This window comes from Pelodiscus sinensis, chromosome 11, assembly GCF_052426305.1.
Source record: "Pelodiscus sinensis isolate ZL-2025 chromosome 11, ASM5242630v1, whole genome shotgun sequence".
NCBI lineage: Eukaryota > Metazoa > Chordata > Testudines > Trionychidae > Pelodiscus > Pelodiscus sinensis.
In genome coordinates, this window is record NC_143062.1 from 16968076 (window position 1) to 16986021 (window position 17946).

Consider the following 17946-nt stretch of genomic DNA (forward strand, 5'->3'; position numbering starts at 1 on the left):
TTAAGGTACAAGCATTTTGCTAATTATCTGCTGGTCTCAGATTCCATTTCCCTCAAATAACTGCCCCTCGCTCCCTCTTCCCTGGATGGAGACAGACTGGATCACCACCAGCGGGTCTTTCCCCATCTTCGCTCTGGAGGAGGTGTTAAATGCTCACTGCCCAGATGCAGCCCAGGTTCCATGGCCACAGGGCGTCCCCTGCAGCCACCCAGCTCATGAGAACAGTGACTGACTTGAAACTCTCTTGGCTATTCTCTCTGCGCACCTGCCTTGCAATGTAGTCAGCCTGCGCGCCTCGCCAGACAGCTTCACTCTTTTCCCAATCACATTTGTAATATGGCTTCTCCCCAAAAGCACCTGGTACTAAGCACTAGTTGGAATAAATGACAAGTGATTGGAATCTGGGACCCTTTGGGAAAGGGCTACTCAACACGCGGTCCATAGGCCACATACAGCCCGTGGCCCATTTGTTTGCAGCTCGCTGTGTGGTTTGGATTTACGTGGGGCTCAACACGCAGCCCATGGGTGGGAACCAAAACAAAAAAGTAGCCAATATAATGGTCTTCTGTTGATATGCGTTTAGTAGTTAAATTCCTGGGCTGTCATTGCTCATTAAAAGTGCTGTCATATGGGTGGAAATCGGGTAAATGTTGCATTTTATTGATATCAGCAGAACTGACTTAGATGGGGCCTGCATGTTGTGTAGTCTTGCCTTAATCTTTGTATTCATACCCTTCAGTGTGAAAGAAACTATCTGCATATATTTGCATATATATTTGCATGTATACGTAACCACACTTAAGTTGAGGACCTCGGTATGTGCTGTGAGTATTATTATGGCCCCCAGGGCTTCCAAAGTTGAGTAGCCCTGCTTTAGGGCATGATCAGACCCACAGTTGAGCCCCAGATCTATGCAATCAAAGTTGGCAGAAATGTCAGCATTAAGAAATGCTGGGAGGCAGGGGGGTGGGGGCACCTGTATTTCAGGAACCTCTTATTTGAATGACCCCAAATTTATATCACTAACTCTACTCTGTGCCCCCATGAGGCAAACCAAATTTCGAGGCAATCCACTTAAGCCTGTGGGTTTTACAGCACTTAATACCTTTAAACAGAAAGAGTTTCTCAAGCTTAACTACAGCACAGCTGTAGTGGCAGCAACACATGGGCAAGATCTGTACAAAGCAGCTAATGAGCGTCAGGAGAGAGTGCTATCCATGGGAGAGCTCTGCATACAGACAACAAATAGCCATTAACATTGCCAGTGTTCCAGGCAGCATCATTTCTGGGCTTGCCAGAGCCAGTTCAAGCTGTAGCACACCATTGCAAATAAGTGCCCACATACAGCTCCGAGTGCAGTGCAGTATTTGCTCAGCTGGCCAATGAGATGAGACAGAGCAACCCTCAGGTACCAATCAGTGAAACCCCCACACCTATACTGGCTGTGGTACGCTGTCTCTCTATGGCACTGAGACCACCTACAGCGAGAATGATGAGTGTGTGCTACAGCCTTAGCTGAGAGGTATTCAGTGTTTAGCTCATGCACTAAACTCCAGAGGTCCCAGGTTCGATTCTGCGTACCGATGTTACATTATGACATGGGATAAGACTCTGTGCCTCCTCCTGCATGCAGCAGGGGCTCCTGCTCCCCTCCTTTGGGGGCTAAGACCTAGTGCTTGCAGCTGTATTCCCTGCTCCAAGACCCTTTCTTCTACCACCTGCAGCCCATAGGCAATCCTGCCAACTGAAACCAGGCAGGCTGCAGGACCTTCCCATCAGAAGATGCCCCCTATGGTAGCAGGCAATACTGCACCTTACAAAGATGCAGCCCCTGCAGCTACCCAGTGACAGCAGCACATCAGCCATGCAACCCAGCAGTGACCAGGTTGCAAAGGGCTGGAAGATGCTTAGCAAGTCCCCCTTGGAGAAATGGAGAGATTCAAATTCCTCTTACCCTCTCCTGTTCCTGGGTGAATGTACTGGTCTTGTCCTGCAGCAAACTTGTCTCCTGTTCGTTCTGGTCTTTCAGCTCCTTGTGTTCCCATAAACTAGAACCCAGGGGTTGGAAAAGAACATTAGAGCCACGACCAACAGGAATAATAATATTAACCCCTAGCTTGTACGCAGTGCTTTCTACGCATAGATCTCAAAATGTTTTACAGTAGTGCTCTTCAACCAGGAGTACACATACCCCTGGGGGAACACCAAAGTCTTTCAGGGAGTATATCAACTCATCTAGCTGTTTGCCTAGTTTTACAATAGGCTGCAGCAAAAGCATTAATGAAGTCAGTACAAACTACAATTGCATATAATGACTTATTTCTGCTGCTCCATATGCGATACACTGGAAAGCAAGTACAATATTTATATTCCAATGGATTTATTTTATAATTATATAGTAAAAGTGAGAAAACAAGCAAGAGTGCTATGACATTCTTGTATTTTTATGTCTGACTTTGTAAACAAGTTGTTTTTAATTCAGGTGAAATTTGGGGGTACACAAGACAAGTAAGACACCTAAATGGGGCACAGTCATATGGAAAGGCTGAGAACTACTGTATCACAAAGTGGAGGCTATGTCTACACAGCTTCCCTCTTCCGCAAAAGTCTATGCAAATGAAGCACAGATTAGCATATTGCTGCACTTCATTAGCATAATTAATTAAGAGCCATTTTTGCACAAGGGGTTTTTGTGCAAGAGCCATTCTTCCTGAAAAAATGAGGAAGCTGCGTAGACGCAGCCAGATTGATAACATTATCCCTATTTTACAGATGGGGAAACAGAGGCACAGGGCGGTACTGACTTTCTTCAGGTCACCCAACAGGCCAGTGGCAGAGCTGGGAACTGAACTCAGTCTGGTGCGCTAACCACTCAGCCACATAACAACTGTGTCTGAAGGATATTTCTTTCCCAAGTCCCCCCCTATTAAAAATGCATATTTCTGAGTTTAAAAAATGCAGATTTCTTTAGGGATGTTTTCTTTAAATTTGAAAATAGGAAAAAATGAATAATTTGACTCTGTTCCCTCCATTTAGCCACTGAATGGAATTGAATAAATGATTCTTCCCCCTCCTCCCTCACTCTGTCACCCTCACGAAGTACAACTTCCCAAATTTCTGAAAGGCGACAGAGCAGGAAAAAGGGAAACAATTCCTAGGGTGCAAAAAGAAATCATCACTGGGCTGTCCAGTTCTGTGCCAGACATAGAGAAATGAAATGAAAGGGGCTGAGAGAGGACGGAATAAAAAGGAAAGAGGAAGATGAAGAAAAACTCCAATTTTTTTCTTGCATGCAAAATGTCCCCAAGATAAATTTTCTCACAGGAAAAATCCACCTTTCTCCCCTTCCTCTCCCAGAAAAAAAATAATTCCACTTGCTGCCCCCGACCAATGGGATAGTGGGAATGCTGAGCCCAGGAGAGGGCTGTAGGTTCGAATCACCCCTCCCCACTTACCTCTCCTTCCTGACTTTCTCCAGTTTTCCCTGACGCTGGGCAAGCTCCCCTTGCAATGCCCCCAGCTGGCTCTCCCTCTCCTGCAGTGGCTCACTCAGGCTCCTTCGCTCCCCCTTGGTCTGCAAGTCCCTTTGCAGGAAGCTGGGGTCCTTGGTGTGGTTGGGGCCAGAAGACTCCAGAGAGGCAGTGCCATGCTTTGCCTGCAGGGGGCAAGAGAGTTCATCCACAGGCACCCCCTTGACTAGTACCGTGGGGGGTACTCATGTGGTATTAAAAACTGGGTAAAGCCTTAAAAACTGGGATGCCTAAGCCTGCAAGGGGCCCAAAAGCTCCCTCCAGGCACCCTCACTGACCAGGCAAGGGACCCTCATGCACCCACCATTCACCCTGCTAGAGTCTCACAAACTGCCGCCAGAGCTCCGCTGATCATGCAAGGGGCCTTTATGCACCCACCAACAGCCCCCCTCCCCGGGGTCTGCACGGACCAGACAAGGAGCCCTCGTGTGCTCACCGACCTCTGCCCCAGAGGCCCTTGCTGGGCAGGGAAGGGGAATGCTTTGGGGGCTTCACGCTCTGCCTACGTGTGCAAGGGGCACTAGTGCATTACCCCACACCCACACATGCATACCCAGGCCCCTTCCTCCTCACCTTCAGCCCCTCCAGCTCCCGCCTCATCTTCCTTGCCTGCTGCTCACTTCTCTCCTTCAGCTTCCGCTGCTTGGACACCTCGCTGCAGAGACCTTCAATCCGAGACTCCAGCTGTGGGGAGGTGGAAATCAGCCCCCAGAACCCCCCACAGCCCCAGGGCTGGGAGAATGGGGGCCTGAGGCAAGGGCATGGGGGCATTTGGGCCCTTCCCCTACAGTCAGCACCAGCTCCAGCCCCATGGGAGGAGGAGTGGCTGGTTCAGTGGGCAGAGAACGAGACATAAGGCCATTCTCCCTATACTGATCCAGCCTCAGGGTGAGGTTGGGATATGGACCCTTCCCCCGCACCCACCCTCAGGTCATCCCCTTGCTGCCACTCCTAGTGATGTAGGTTTGCAGCATCTCAGACAAGTCTCTAGCAAGGACCATGACTAACTGCCCAGCCTCAGGGGAGAGACACCGGAGGGTGGGGGAGAACAGGGTCAAGATAGCAAGTCCCAATAGGAGCCAGGACAAGGACAAGGAGGGGAGGCTAAACACTCCCTGCCCCCAAACACTCCCTGCCCCCACCCCAAACATCCACACAGGAGTCAAGTTCAAAGGAAGCAGGGACCCTCCTCAGACCCTGCCACACCCCCTCTCTGTTTGGAGTCACCCCCCAGGATTCCAGCCCCTCCTGACCTAAAGCAATTCCCACAGGGACTGGCTTCTGTTCCCTCTCCTTAAGGCCTTGTCTACACTCGAGATAAGGTACAATGTATTAAGGTCAATTTTTGAGCATCCAGTTTTGTAAAGTTGAAGGTGCATGTCCCCACTGTGCACAAGTGTGTGACATGGTGCATCCCCAGTGGGATGGCTACCATCGACTTTGACAGTGATGCACTGTGGATAGCTAACCCACATTTCCTGCTGCCCCTTTACATTCAGGGTTAGGCTTCCAGCGCCTGATGGGACCAAAACAGTGCAGCAGCTGATTCTGGGTACATGCCATCAGCATCCCATAATGCACTTATCTCCCCATCCCCCCCACAGTTGAAAGCAATAGCAAACAATCTTTTTGTGTCCTTTTTTCCTTGGTTATCTGTGCAGATGCCATAGCAGGGCAAGCGTGGACCTTGTTAAGCAGCAAAAAACTATGGCGATCATAGCAAACTTCTCACGCCTTATGCTGCAGTATGTCCAGAGCCTGTCCAGGGCTTGTCTGAGCGAGGAAGAATCTGAGGAGGCCATAAACAGACTCTTGTGTGAAGCACTTGAGTTGAGCAATTGAGAGATGCTGGCGGCATTCTATCCTCTTGACACAATGGAACGCCGGTTTGGTGCCATGAGGCAAGCACAGACTGGTGGGACTGCATAGTTACGCAGCTATGGGACAATCAGCAGTGGCTGCAAAACTTTCGCATGTGTAAGGCCACTTTCATGTACATGTACAAATTTCTCTTCTCTGGCCTGAAATGCAGCTACTGCTCAGATGGGAATGAATTTGAAGTGGGGAAATCTACAGCGGGGGCTGCTGTGATCCAAGTAGCCAAGGCCATCAGAGTTCTGCTATGAAGGGTAGTGATGGTGAGAAATGTACAGGGCATTGTGGTAGGCTTTGCTGCGATGGGGTTCCCTGTGGTGGGGTGATAGATCTAATGCATATCCCTATCTTGGCCCCAGACCACCTTGCCAACGAGTATAACCACTGCAGACGGTACTTCTCAACGATGCTGCAGGTGCTGGTGGGTTACAATGGCCATTTCACCAACACCAGTGTGGAATGGTCAGGAAAGGAGCATGACACACACATCTTGAGGATCTTCCGTCTCTTCAGAAAGTTGCTCCCTAAGAAGAATGATGAAACTTTCTTCCCTGGTTGGAAAATTAACATTCATCATCATCAACAACCATGGGCTCAACGCCCGTTCATGTCCGATGCCTCCCTCACTATTTCCTGCCATCTTTCCCTGTACAGTGCGGAGTGGCTTAGTTTCTGTAGACTAGCTCCACACCGATCCACTATATCATCTACCCATTCTCTGTGGGCTCTGCCTCTCCTATTCGGACCATCCATTATGCCGAATACCAGGGTCTTAACTTTTTGCTCATCGTTCATTCTGCAGATATGCCCGAATAGCTGTAACTTCCATTGTATAATCCTCTGTAGTAGGTTCTCTTTCGGCTGTATCTTCCTATATAATTCCTCATTGGTGACCTTCTGCATCCATCCTATTCTCAGGATCTTTCTATAACAACTCCTCTTGAACGCCAATATCCTTCTTTTTGAATCTTTCATTATCACCCATGTCTCACATCTGTACAACATGCTGCTAAATACACACATTTTCAAGATGCTTCTTTCCTAAGCTAATTGCTTTACTTTTGGAGGTGTTGAAATGCCAATGGTGATCTTTGGAGATCCAGTCTACCTCTTGCGCCCGTGGGCTCAGGAAGCCGTACACAGGCGGCTTAGACCATGGAAAGGAGCAGTTCATCTACAAACTGAGCAAGTGCAGAATGTTGGTAGAATGTGGGTTTGGATGCTTAAAGGGAAGGTTCTGCAGTTTAGTGACTAGGTTAGACCTCAGTGAAAGCAACATTCCCATTGTTGTGGCAGCCTGCTGTGTGCTCCATAATATCTGTGAAAGTAAGGGGGGGGGGGATTTTATGGCAGGGTTGGGGAGTTGAAGCACAACATCTACCCACTAGTTATGAGTAGCTAGACACTAGGGCAATAAGGAGAGCACACTGAGGGCACTGCAAATCAGAGAGGCTTTGAAAAACAGCTCTATGAATGGCCAGGCAGTGATATGACAGCCATGCACGTTGCTCTTCACAAGGTGCTCCCTGCATTAAGTGTGCTAGCCTGTTAATCCCCTCCCCCCCATTCCACACAAGTAATAAAGATGCTGTTATTGAGAAATCATGCATTTTTATTTAAAGGAACACAAGGAAGCAGGGACAGAAATGGAGTTCAAGGCAGGAGCTTTGGGGGGGAGGGGCATACAACGGTTCCCCTGTTCAGCAATCACACAGCTGTGAGAATGACAGTCTTTGTTGAGGGGGTTGAGTGTGAGGCTGACCTTGACTTCCCCCCCAGGGCACTTGGAAAGAAGGCTATGGAACTTGGCGAGGAGAGAAGAGAATGTGGTTCAGCATGGGCCAGAGGGGGTCTCTGTGCATCTGACTCTCTGTGAGTCTACCAGGTGCATCATCAGCTCCGCCATGATCCTCAAGACATTCTCCTGTATCTTCACTTTGCGTTCCCTGCACGCTTTCCTGTCCTTATTCTCTGCTTACATCTCCTGCAGCAGCATTCTTCTCTATTCATTTAATTGCCCCCTGTCCAAGCAGGTGGATGGCATTGAATGTGACATCCTCCTTGCGTTTTTACCTTCGTATCTGTGCTAGCCAAACAGCTGACAGGGCTGGGGGTGGGGGTGAGGGGGCTTGACAGGAGATACATCGTAGAACGTAGACCCTAATCTTTTAACATAAAAGAACATCTGTCCAAGACAATAGGTTTGTGTCATACACGAGGCCAAAGTTATGCTTTTAAGGGCCCACTGTGTATCAGGTTACACCACAGAGACCTTAAGGGAGCAGCCAGATTCGGTTTGGCAGCTGGCATGCTAAGGGACAGGTTGGGGCTCTCCCTTTTGCTTCTACTTTGAAAGTATGTGCAATACAGTGCTTGCAAATAGCAGTTCTTGCAGCTAGTCAAGCATGTATGTTTGCAAAGAAGGTCCACAGTGGTGTGGCAGCAGGGCAGGTGCTCACATGGCGACATAGTGTTTGGTGCCCCCTGTTTTCCGGGAAAGTGCAACTTTCCCTTCCCACAGGAGCCTGCAGCTGAGATGGTGTCCAGGCGCGGCAGAAGGGCAAGTGCTCACGCAGACCCCACGGAGCCTGCGGGCAGGAGCGGGAGGGGGTCCGGGCATGGCAGCAGGACAGAAGCTCAAACTATGCTTTGTTGGGCATTAGCAAACTGTGGAATCAGTGACAGAGCTTCTCCTGCTTCCTCCAGATTACCATGCACGACATCAGTCTTCTCTGAATCACACAGCTAGGGAGCAGATGCTGATTGAATGTGGCCACAGTGCTTTGTGCCGCAATGATGCCAGGCCACTCACTGCTGGCTTGGCGTGGGGAGGTGCCCTACCATGGAGGACGGAATAAGGCCGATCTCCCCAGAAACTTTGTGAGAAGGATGAAAGAGTTTCTCTATGAGAGCTTCATGGGGATGTGCAGGGAGGATTCCCCCTCCATCTCCAGATACGTCAATAAACTCTTCCAAGGAGCCCCCACTGTACAGGCAGAGTGGCTGCTACAGATCACACCCGATTGCCTTAACCCTCTTGTAGCATGATTAAAAATATGAACTCACCAGAAGAGCCCTCCTCACCATCAGGGCCCGGCAGCAATACATCCTGGGAGGAGGAGTTTGGCTCCAAAGTTATAAAAAGGTCCTGGTTGTGGGTGAGACTGGATACTCCGCTCGCCTGCTCAACATTCTCTTTCTCCTCTGTCATCCACACTGTCCTCCCCACTGTTGTCTGAGGCTGTTGCCTGAAGAGTCTCTTGATGGACTGGGATGGGACACTGGTTGGGCCCCCCTAGACACCCATGCAGCTGCTCCTAGAAGCGGCATGTTTGTGATGTTGACCCAGATCATCCATTTGCCTCCTTTGTCTTCTGGTACACCTGCCTGAGTGTCTTTATTTTCATGTAGCTCTGCTGGGTGTCCATGGCGTGTCCTTTCTCCACCATGCCCCGTGCAATCATTCTCGGCAGAGATATCAGTGTTTCTTTTGCTGCTTCATAGTTCTGCCTTAGCAGATTCCTCTCCCCACAAGGCAGTGAGGCCCAGGATCTCCGGCATGCTCCATGCTGGAGCTCGTTTGTGACCCTGGGCATTCATAGTCAGGTGTGCTGCTGAGGTGGACTGCCGGCTCTGAGGGCTGCTCACCACGCTGGTCACACAAGAAAGGAAATTCAAATTTTCCCAGGGAGAGCAGCAGAGTGGAAAGTCCTGGCCAGAGTGATCACACTGGGGGACTGTGGGACACCTCCTGGAGGCCAAGAACGTTGCCTTTCACGGTGCTGCATCTGTACTACTCTAAAGTCGACCATGCAAGGTCAAATTTACCATTACTTCTCATGACAAGCAGGAGTACCAAAATTGTCTTTAACAGCCCTTCAAGTTGACAGAACAGGGTTGGTGGTGCAGACTCATTGTTTAGAAAATCGACCTAATGTGGTGAAGTTTGACCTAAACTCCTAGTGTAGACTAGGCCTCAGCCACCCAGAGAGTCTCAGAGACAGCACAGAGGAGTCAGGATTATTGGAGGACTTGCAGCAGCAAAGCCCTTGTGATGCAAAGAGTTTGTATTTTCTAGGTGCCCTGCCTGTTCTTAAAGGCTCCCAGCTTAATTAGACTCAGCTGTCCCTGCATGCCAGGTAACTGGGATTTAACCCTGTCCCCCACCCCCTTTGGGGAATGCAGTCAGTGCTGGCCAGCAGGGGGCACTGTGCATTCAGCACAAGAGACATGCGATGCAGCATGGTGCACAGTTGATGGGCTGCCAGCAGGAGGTGCCAGGGGGATGCAGTTGGTGCTGAATGATGCATGGGTACAAGGAGGCATCAGGGGAAGTCCCACCCTTAGCACAGGGAAGCTGAGGTTGGTGCGGCACAATGCAAAGCTGAAGGGCATCCCCCAGGGGGCATCTCCTGCATGCAGCAGGGCAGGACAAGGCCTGGTGCTGCACACACACACAAGGGCCTCACTTGGAGGAGGTACCCATGCTTGGCGCAGTCAGGATGGGGTGGGCACTGCCCAGTTACCTCCTTGCGCCCACTTTCCACCCGTGCCAGCTCCTTGCGCAGGCCATCCACGCGCCGGGCAGCTGCCTCGGTCTCCTCCTGCCGTTCCCGCAGCTGGCGCATGTGCCGGAGTAACTGGGCCCGCAGGTCTCCGCACTTGGCCTCAGCACAGCGCAGTTCCTCCACTGTCTGCTTGTGCCTGGCCAGGAGCTCCTGCAGCTCCTGGCCCTGGGCCGTTTGCCTCTCCTGGGCCTCCGATAGCTCCTGCGGGGGTACAATCTCAGCTAAAGAGAACTGCTGAGCTCCACCCCAGAGGCTGCTGCATCTCAGCACTAGGTGAGGGATCGGTCTCGGAACAGCCCCTTTTCCCCACCACAGTGGGGGCTGTATCTCTGCCAGGCAAGGGAGCCCAGTTCTAGGCGGGTGGAACAGGGGGCAGCAGCAGGATTCTTGGAAACATCTCACCTTAAAGGCCTGGTCCCTCTCCTGTCTGAGTGATTTCACTTGCTTCTCCAGGATTTTCACCTGCCCCGATGCCGCCCCCTCCAGTCGCTGTTTTAATGTGTCTTCGGCTTCCGACTGGCTCTCTGAGCATGAGAGAGAGACCAGGGAATTTTCTAGGATTCCTTACATAGGCCCAGCCAGCCCGGTATCCCCCTCCTGCTGCCCTGGATCAGAACAAGGGGCCCATTTAACCCAGTATCCTCCCCCAGCACCCCCCACACCAGACCAGACCCCAGTCAGATCAATGGCCCAGCTGATCCATGGCCCCTTTCCTGCAGGCATCGGTACCTGTCAACTTTCTACACAGCATCTCTGTTTCTCTCTGCAAGCTCCCATTTCTGAGTCCATGGCTGGGGAGGTGGAAACCTAGGGGTGCGAGTGGGAGAGGGGGGATCGGGGCAGCACATCTGCATACGAAACCGTCAGGCAGAGCCAAAAGGGGTCAGCCCCCAAAACTGGGTGAAATGGAGTGAGCAGGAAGGAGCAGAAAGGTCTCAACCTCTGGGAGGGGAGAGGGGTTAGAGCAGGGGCTGGGAGTCAGGACTCCTGGGTTTTGTCCCCAGCTCTGAAGATTTTAGGGTCTAGAGGAGGAGGCTGGCAGGTAGGGCTCCAACCTGGGTCTGATCCCAGACTCACTGTCACTTCCTCTGTCTGCTGGGGGTGCAGAACACCCACACCTTGGTGTGTGGAGACCACAGGAATAAGGGTGTAAGAAGGGGAGCTTCTAAGTTACTAGACAAGGCAGATTTTTTGGATTTAACCCTCCGAGCCACCACCTGCCTCACCTCTAAGTTTCCGGGCCAGCTCCACCTTCTCCTGCTCCAGGTTCCGGATCCTCTTCTCCAGCTGGGCCACCGCAGGGGACATGGAGGGGGACAGGGGCTTCACAGAGAGGGGGCTGGGGATATGGTGGAAGTAGGGGGTGCACATGAGTATCCTGCCTGGTCAACTTAGCCCAGGGTGTGGCTCTTTGTCACCCCCTGGTGGCTGCACAAAATAGCAGAGGCCTTGGCATCCTCAGGCTGGGTGGTCCTTCAGCTGGACCCCTAGAGTCTTGTGTCTCTAGATCTTGGGGTGACAAGTTCAATCCTGGCCAGAGGGCACTAAGTTCACACATGGCCCATGAGGGGATACCAGGAGGGATGGGCTCAGTGCAGCCAGGAGAAGGGATACTAGCTTGGATCGGACCAGGGGAAGCGGAGACTGACGGGATGAGACCATGGGTCTGAGCCTGAGAGGGGGGATTACGGACAGGTGTTGAAATGATAATGCCTCTGGCGCCCACGGGATCAGCTATGGAAGGGGAAGGGGTGTCCTGCCTGGGGCCTGTACTCACCAGCCGGTGGTGAAGGTGAACCCCACAAAGGGAAGATGGTGGCCGGTGAATGCATTGTGTGAAATGGGAGGCAGTGTCTCCTGGAGATCAGAGAGGGGACGTCACAAAGAACATGGCAGCTGCGTATTCCTCAGCCAGCGCGGATACACCCCTCTCCCAGGTGGGGCGCAGGGGCTGAGGAACCTCAATGAACCTACAGCCTCAGGGGAGAATGTTCCCCAGCACAGCACTGCGGCCAGCACTAACTGCAAAGGCAGAGCCCCCTTCCCAAACCCCACCCTGTGCCTACAGTACAACACCCCCTACTGTCCTTCCACCCCCTTTAGCACAGCGCTCCCTACTGTCCTTCCAGCTCCTCCCTGCAGCACAGCACCCCCTACTGTCCTTCCACCCCCTTTAGCACAGCGCCCCCTACTGTCCTTCCATCCCCTCCCTGCAGCACAGTGCCCCTACTGTCCTTCCACCTCCTCCCTATAGCACAGAGCCCCTACCGTCCCTCTACCCCTGGCTGCAGCACCATGCCCCTAATGTCTCTCCACCCCCTGCAGCACAGCACCCCCTACAGTCCCTTTACCCCTTCCCTGCAGCATAGCGCCCCTTACTCTCCTTCCACCCCCTCCATGCAGCACAGCACCCCCTACTGTCCCTTTAACCTTTCCCTGCAGCACAGCACCCCTTACTGTCCCTCCACCCCCTCCCTGCAGCACAGCGCCCCCTACTGTCCCTTTAACCTTTCCCTGCAGCATAGCGCCCCTTACTCTCCTTCCACCCCCTCCATGCAGCACAGCACCCCCTACTGTCCCTTTAATCTTTCCCTGCAGCACAGCACCCCTTACTGTCCCTCCACCTCCTCCCTGCAGCACAGCGCCCCCTACTGTCCCTTTAATCTTTCCCTGCAGCACAGCACCCCTTACTGTCCCTCCACCCCCTCCCTGCAGCACAGTGCCCCCTCCCAAGTTCCCACCCCCCTGCAGCACAGCATCCTCTAGTGCCTTCCTCACCAACTCCTTGAGCGTGTCGTCGTCCACATCGAAGTTGGAGGTGTCTGCAGGGCTGCTGACCTCAGGCACATAGGGAGGCGTGCTGGTTCGGATGTTGTCCCAGTCAATGGCCTTGAAGAAGGGGTGCCGCTTGAAGTCCTCAATGCCGTTCTGGCCGAGTCGCCGCTCCTGCTGGCACAGCAGCCCCCGGATCAGGTCCTTAGCTGGCTCCGACACATCTGTGACATCTGGGGGGAACTGCAGGTGGTCCTGGACGGGGCACAAGCCAAAGGGGCTCAGTGCAAGGGCACTGATGGGGGAGTCAGGCCGGAGCTCCTTGCTGGCTTCCTAGCTTGATGCCCTTGTGCCCATTGAGCTTGGTGATTCCTGGACAGAGCTGTCAGTACATCGGCCACAGGATCCCCAGGTGTTCAAATGAACATGAACACACTCAACTGGTCCAAATGGCCACACAAGACACTCTCCTGCATGCACCGTTTAGTCAAATGCAGGCAGATGCATTTGTATCCATCCCCCTCTGCTTCTCCAGACTTCACCATGCTACACCCGTTTTCATCCCCACGCATCCAGTCTTCCTCCATCCATCCATGCAAACACCCCTCTGCCCCTCCACTCCTCTTATGTACCCACCTGCATCTACCCACCCACGTTCCCCTCCCCCTCCCTCCGCCCCCTCCACTCCTCCTACTCCCCACCAGCATCTACTTACCCTCCCTCCCCTCCACTCCTCCTACTCCCCACCAGCATCTACTTACCCTCCCTCCCCTCCCCATCCCTCTGCCTCCTCCACTCCTCCTACTCCCCACCCGCATCTACCCACCCTCCCTCCCCTCCACTCCTACTCGCCCATCTTCATCTACCCACTCATCCCTCCCTCTCTTCACATCTACCCATCTCCCTGCAGACACCCATCCATTCACCTAGACATCCTCATTCACATACCTGTTCCAGTGACATAGCCAGTGGCCCCAACTTCAGGTAGGTGGACAAAAATAGGGAGAGGAGCGGGACAGGAGGGATGTGGATTAAGCCCAAGCCCCATTCCCTGGCTGGAGAACAGGGTAGGCCTGGATACAAAGTGGGCCCACTCTGGTCCACCTGTGGCTACACCCCAATCTGTCCATCCACCCAACCAGCCCCATTCAACCACCTATCTGCACATAGCCGTCTACTATCCATCTACCCCATTCCCCATCCAGCTGTGCTACTCAGCTACCCATATTCATCCATCCACTGCCCATATTTACCAATCCATCCATCTTCACCTACTCATCCACCCACCCAAGTTCTTCCCTCCATCTATATCCATCCATTCAGATAACTCACATTCATCCACCCATCCATCCATGCCCATTCCTCATCCGTCCACCCCCATCTACACACCCACGCCCCCCCCCCACCTCCTCTCGGATCCTCCCAGACGCCCACCCCTTTGCAGCAAAGCCCGCACTGTCCATCCCCGGTTCCCGAGGCCCCCTCAGCAAGGCTTAGCCAGGGCACCCTGCCCTGCCAGGCTCACCTGATGGTTCATGATCTTGCCATAGGTCTCTACTAGGGACTCAGCGTAGAAGGGCGTCTCCCCGAAGAGCAGTTCGTACATGCAGACACCCAGGGACCACCAGTCGCACTCGGGGCCATATTTCCCCTTCCCGTCCTCCATGGCCTGCAGGATCTCAGGGGAGATGTAGTCAGGGGTCCCCACTGCCACCGCAGACTCCACCTGGCCAGGAGGGGACACAGGGCGTCTATCTCTGTGTGCAGCCATGGCAGCCCCTGTCCCATGGGATCCTCAGCCCAGAGCAGACAGAAGCTGCTGGTCAATCCATCCCCATCTCCTCAAAGGAAGGAAGGGCCAGGAGCCCTATTGTTCAGGAACTGTAACTCTAGATTAACTCGAGTCCTGGGCAATAGGCCTTAGGGGCCGATCCCTCCCCACTGGGAGGAATATGCCATAGGGGCTGATCCAGGCTTGAGTCTGTGGGTTTCCTGCTCTGCAGGCAGCACACGCTCAGTGCCTGCGGCAGTCTGTGCCTCTCACCATCCCATCTGGTCGCAGACGAAGACAGGAGCCAAAGTCGGCCAGACGGATGTGCCCGTTTAGATCAATCAGGATATTGTCCGGCTTGATGTCTCTGTGGGGAGAGAGGGGAGAAAGCAGAGAAGCATCAACCATTATAAAGTATACAGGACCAGAGGGCTACAGCTGGGGGGCTGGGAGCCAGGATTCCTGGCTTGTACCCCAGCTCCAGGAGAGGTGTGGGGTCCAATGGGTTAGAGCAGAGGGGAAGTGGAGCAGGAACACTTTTACTAGTGGGGGTGCTCAAAGTCAGCCTCCTTACTCCTGCCCCCCAAGCTGGGAGTGGGCACTGAGCCAGGAGTAGAGCCCCAGGGCTGGCAGCTGGAAACTGGTGGGGGGAAAGCCAGGACCCTGGGGGCAAGACCGGCAGCAGAGCCCTGGCTAAAACCTGGGGTGCAGCAGCACCTCCCACAGCCCTTAGTTCCTGTGCCTGTGGCTGGGAGCCAGGCTGTACCTGTGCACGTATTGCAGCTGGTGGATGGAGTGAATGGCCAGCACCATCTCGGCAAGGTAGAAGCAGGCCATGTCCTCGGGCAGCCGGTCTTCAAACTTGCTCAGCAAGGTCAGCAGGTCCCCACCCACATAGTAATCCATCACCAGGTACTGCAGACAGGAGCAGGGTTAGCTGGGAAATGGGGAGGGGGGAATCCTTGCAGGACATGAAAAATAACTCCCAGCGACTACGAGCCATCTTCTGGGAATACCCAGCATCTGCAGCTCCTTCCACCAGCAATGCCAGCCACCCACACAGTGCCCCCTGCTGGCACCACCAAGCCTGCCCCCCACACCTCCTGTTGGCAACACCACAGCTCCTCCTGCTGGCAACACCCAAAGCTTGGTAGCTTCTCCAGCTAGCAATGCACAGCATCACCTGCTGGCAACACCCAGCCAGCTGCACAGCTCCACCCGCTGGCAACACCCAGCCAGCTGCACAGCGTCACCTGCTGGCAACACCCAGCCAGCTGCACAGAGCCACCCGCTGGCTACACCCAGCAGTTGCACTGTGCCACCCGCTGGCAACACCTAGACAGCTGCACAGTGCCACCCGCTGGCAACACCCAGCCAGATGCACAGCGTCACCCGCTGGCAACACCCCGCCAGCTACACAGCGCCACCTGCTGGGAACATCCAGCCAGCCACACAGCGCCACCTACTGCACAGAATAGGGCCTTGCAAAAAATTCCTCTGACTGCAACTGGATTGAAACCAGGCAGGCAGGCTGTGCAGCCGCTTGCTCCAGGGAAGGGTTATCCAACACATGGGGACAAGGAGATGGTGCTCGAGGGACAGGGGGTCCCCTAGCAATGCAAAAGCTCTCCTCAACTTCCCAGGGGAGAGTCTTACCAGGTACTGCTCATCCTGGAAGGCGTAGTGCAGGGTGGTGATCCACTGGCTGTCCCCTTTCACCAGTACATCCCTCTCTTCCCGGAAGCAGGCTGTCTGCATGTGGATCACAGGGAGACGGGGAAGGCTCAGGAGATGCATCCCAGGGGAGGGAGGCTGCAGGGCTCTTTCATTACAAAGCCACTGCAGAAAGTGCTGCAGCATTGGAGTGATGGGCCCATCCAGCCCAATATCTCCCCACATCCTGCTCTTCTGGATCAGACACATGGGCCCATCCAGCCTGGTATCCCCTAACCACCAACCCTTCCAGAGCAGCCCATGGGCCTATCCTGACCAGTACCCCTCCCCCATCCTCTGCCAATCCATCAGGCCTGAAAATGGAGTACCTGCCCTTGTTCCCTGCCACTAGGCAGAGGATCTGTGGGATGACAGGGAGAGAAGCATGGGTGGGGCTTGGGTTAGGTACCTCTGCTCTCTTCAGCATCTCCCACTTGTGCAGTATCTTCATGGCGTAAACCTTCTCGCTGTTCCGCAGCCTGACCACTGCCACCTGGGCGAGAGAGGGGATCAATGAGGGGACTCCAGGACCTGGTTTGAATGAGCCCTGAAATAGCTGTAGGAGCAGCAGGAAGGACATGGCTGCTTCCCCCGCCCTCCCTGGGAATAATCCCACTCCCTCCGTTACCTCCAGGCCCCAGGACCATCCCTGCCCCCCCAGTGACAGCAGGTGGTACTGCACCCTGCCGGGACCCAAAGCCCCAGCCCCAGCCAGTGACAGCAGGTAGTACTGCACCCTGCTGGGACCCAAAGCCCCAGCCCCAGCCAGTGACAGCAGGTGGTACTGCACCCTGCCGGGACCCAAAGCCCCAGCCCCAGCCAGTGACAGCACCCAGAAGGATACAGCCGCAGGCTGTGCCTGGCACTGTGGCAATACCTGGGGACCACTAGCCCTCCTGAGTCCAAGCCGGGATGGCCGGCAGCGCTCACCTCACCAAAGGCCCCTCGCCCGATGACTTTCAGAATCTCAAAGTCCTCCCGGTGCAGGCACATCTCCTTCACCTTGCTGACCAGCGGGGTGGCTGGGCAGGGACACAAAGAGCACAGTTTGGGGACTGCCTGCTGCCTTGGTGCTACCCAGGGGCTATGCAAATGAGGGCACTGCCTGGAGACACAGAGGGGGGGCTACTGGATTGAATCCAGGAACGGGATCGATTGGTGCAGTGCATCTGTACAATGGGCAGAACAACCCTCCCTTTGTCTAGTTAGACTGAGAGTTCTTTGGGAAGAGACTCAGTCGCAAGTGTCTGTGTAGCGCCTGGCACAACGGGGCCCTGATCTCAGTCAGGGTCTGTACAGCGCCTGGCACAACGGGGCCCTGATCTCAGTCAGGGTCTGTACAGCGCCTGGCACAACGGGGCCCTGATCTCAGTCAGGGTCTGTACAGCGCCTGGCACAATGGGGCCCTGATCTCAGTCAGGGTCTGTACAGCGCCTGGCACAACAGGGCCCTGATCTCAGTCAGGGTCTGTACAGCGCCTGGCACAATGGGGCCCTGATCTCAGTCAGGGTCTGTACAGCGCCTGGCACAACGGGGCCCTGATCTCAGTCAGGGTCTGTACAGCGCCTGGCACAACGGGGCCCTGATCTCAGCCAGGGTCTGCACAGTGCCTGGCACAACGAGACCCTGATCTCAGCCAGAGTCTGTGCAGCGCCTGGCACAACGGGGCCTTGATCTCGGTCGGGTCTGTGCAGCGCCTGGCACAACGGGGCCCAGA

The 17946-nt window shown here is 54.2% G+C and overlaps 1 protein-coding gene across 3 annotated transcripts in view; it reads right to left on the reverse strand.

Moving 5' to 3' along the window:
- The window catches only part of CDC42BPG (CDC42 binding protein kinase gamma), a 67865-nt gene that overhangs the window by 22755 nt on the left and 27164 nt on the right, over window positions 1-17946 (reverse strand). For all 3 annotated transcript variants that reach the window (XR_012906514.2, XM_075939170.2, XM_075939169.2), the window contains exons 2-15: window positions 17160-17251; window positions 16639-16722; window positions 16173-16268; window positions 15283-15431; window positions 14790-14883; window positions 14271-14471; window positions 12752-13000; window positions 11751-11830; window positions 11200-11312; window positions 10376-10497; window positions 9932-10174; window positions 4104-4214; window positions 3456-3655; window positions 1955-2048 (exon numbers count right to left, since the gene is read on the reverse strand). Coding sequence is in view for 2 of the 3 variants with exons in the window: in XM_075939170.2 (XP_075795285.2) it covers window positions 1955-2048; window positions 3456-3655; window positions 4104-4214; window positions 9932-10174; window positions 10376-10497; window positions 11200-11312; window positions 11751-11830; window positions 12752-13000; window positions 14271-14471; window positions 14790-14883; window positions 15283-15431; window positions 16173-16268; window positions 16639-16722; window positions 17160-17251 (1928 nt within the window). In the remaining variant the exon portion in view is untranslated. The remainder of the gene's footprint in view (window positions 1-1954; window positions 2049-3455; window positions 3656-4103; window positions 4215-9931; window positions 10175-10375; window positions 10498-11199; window positions 11313-11750; window positions 11831-12751; window positions 13001-14270; window positions 14472-14789; window positions 14884-15282; window positions 15432-16172; window positions 16269-16638; window positions 16723-17159; window positions 17252-17946) is intronic.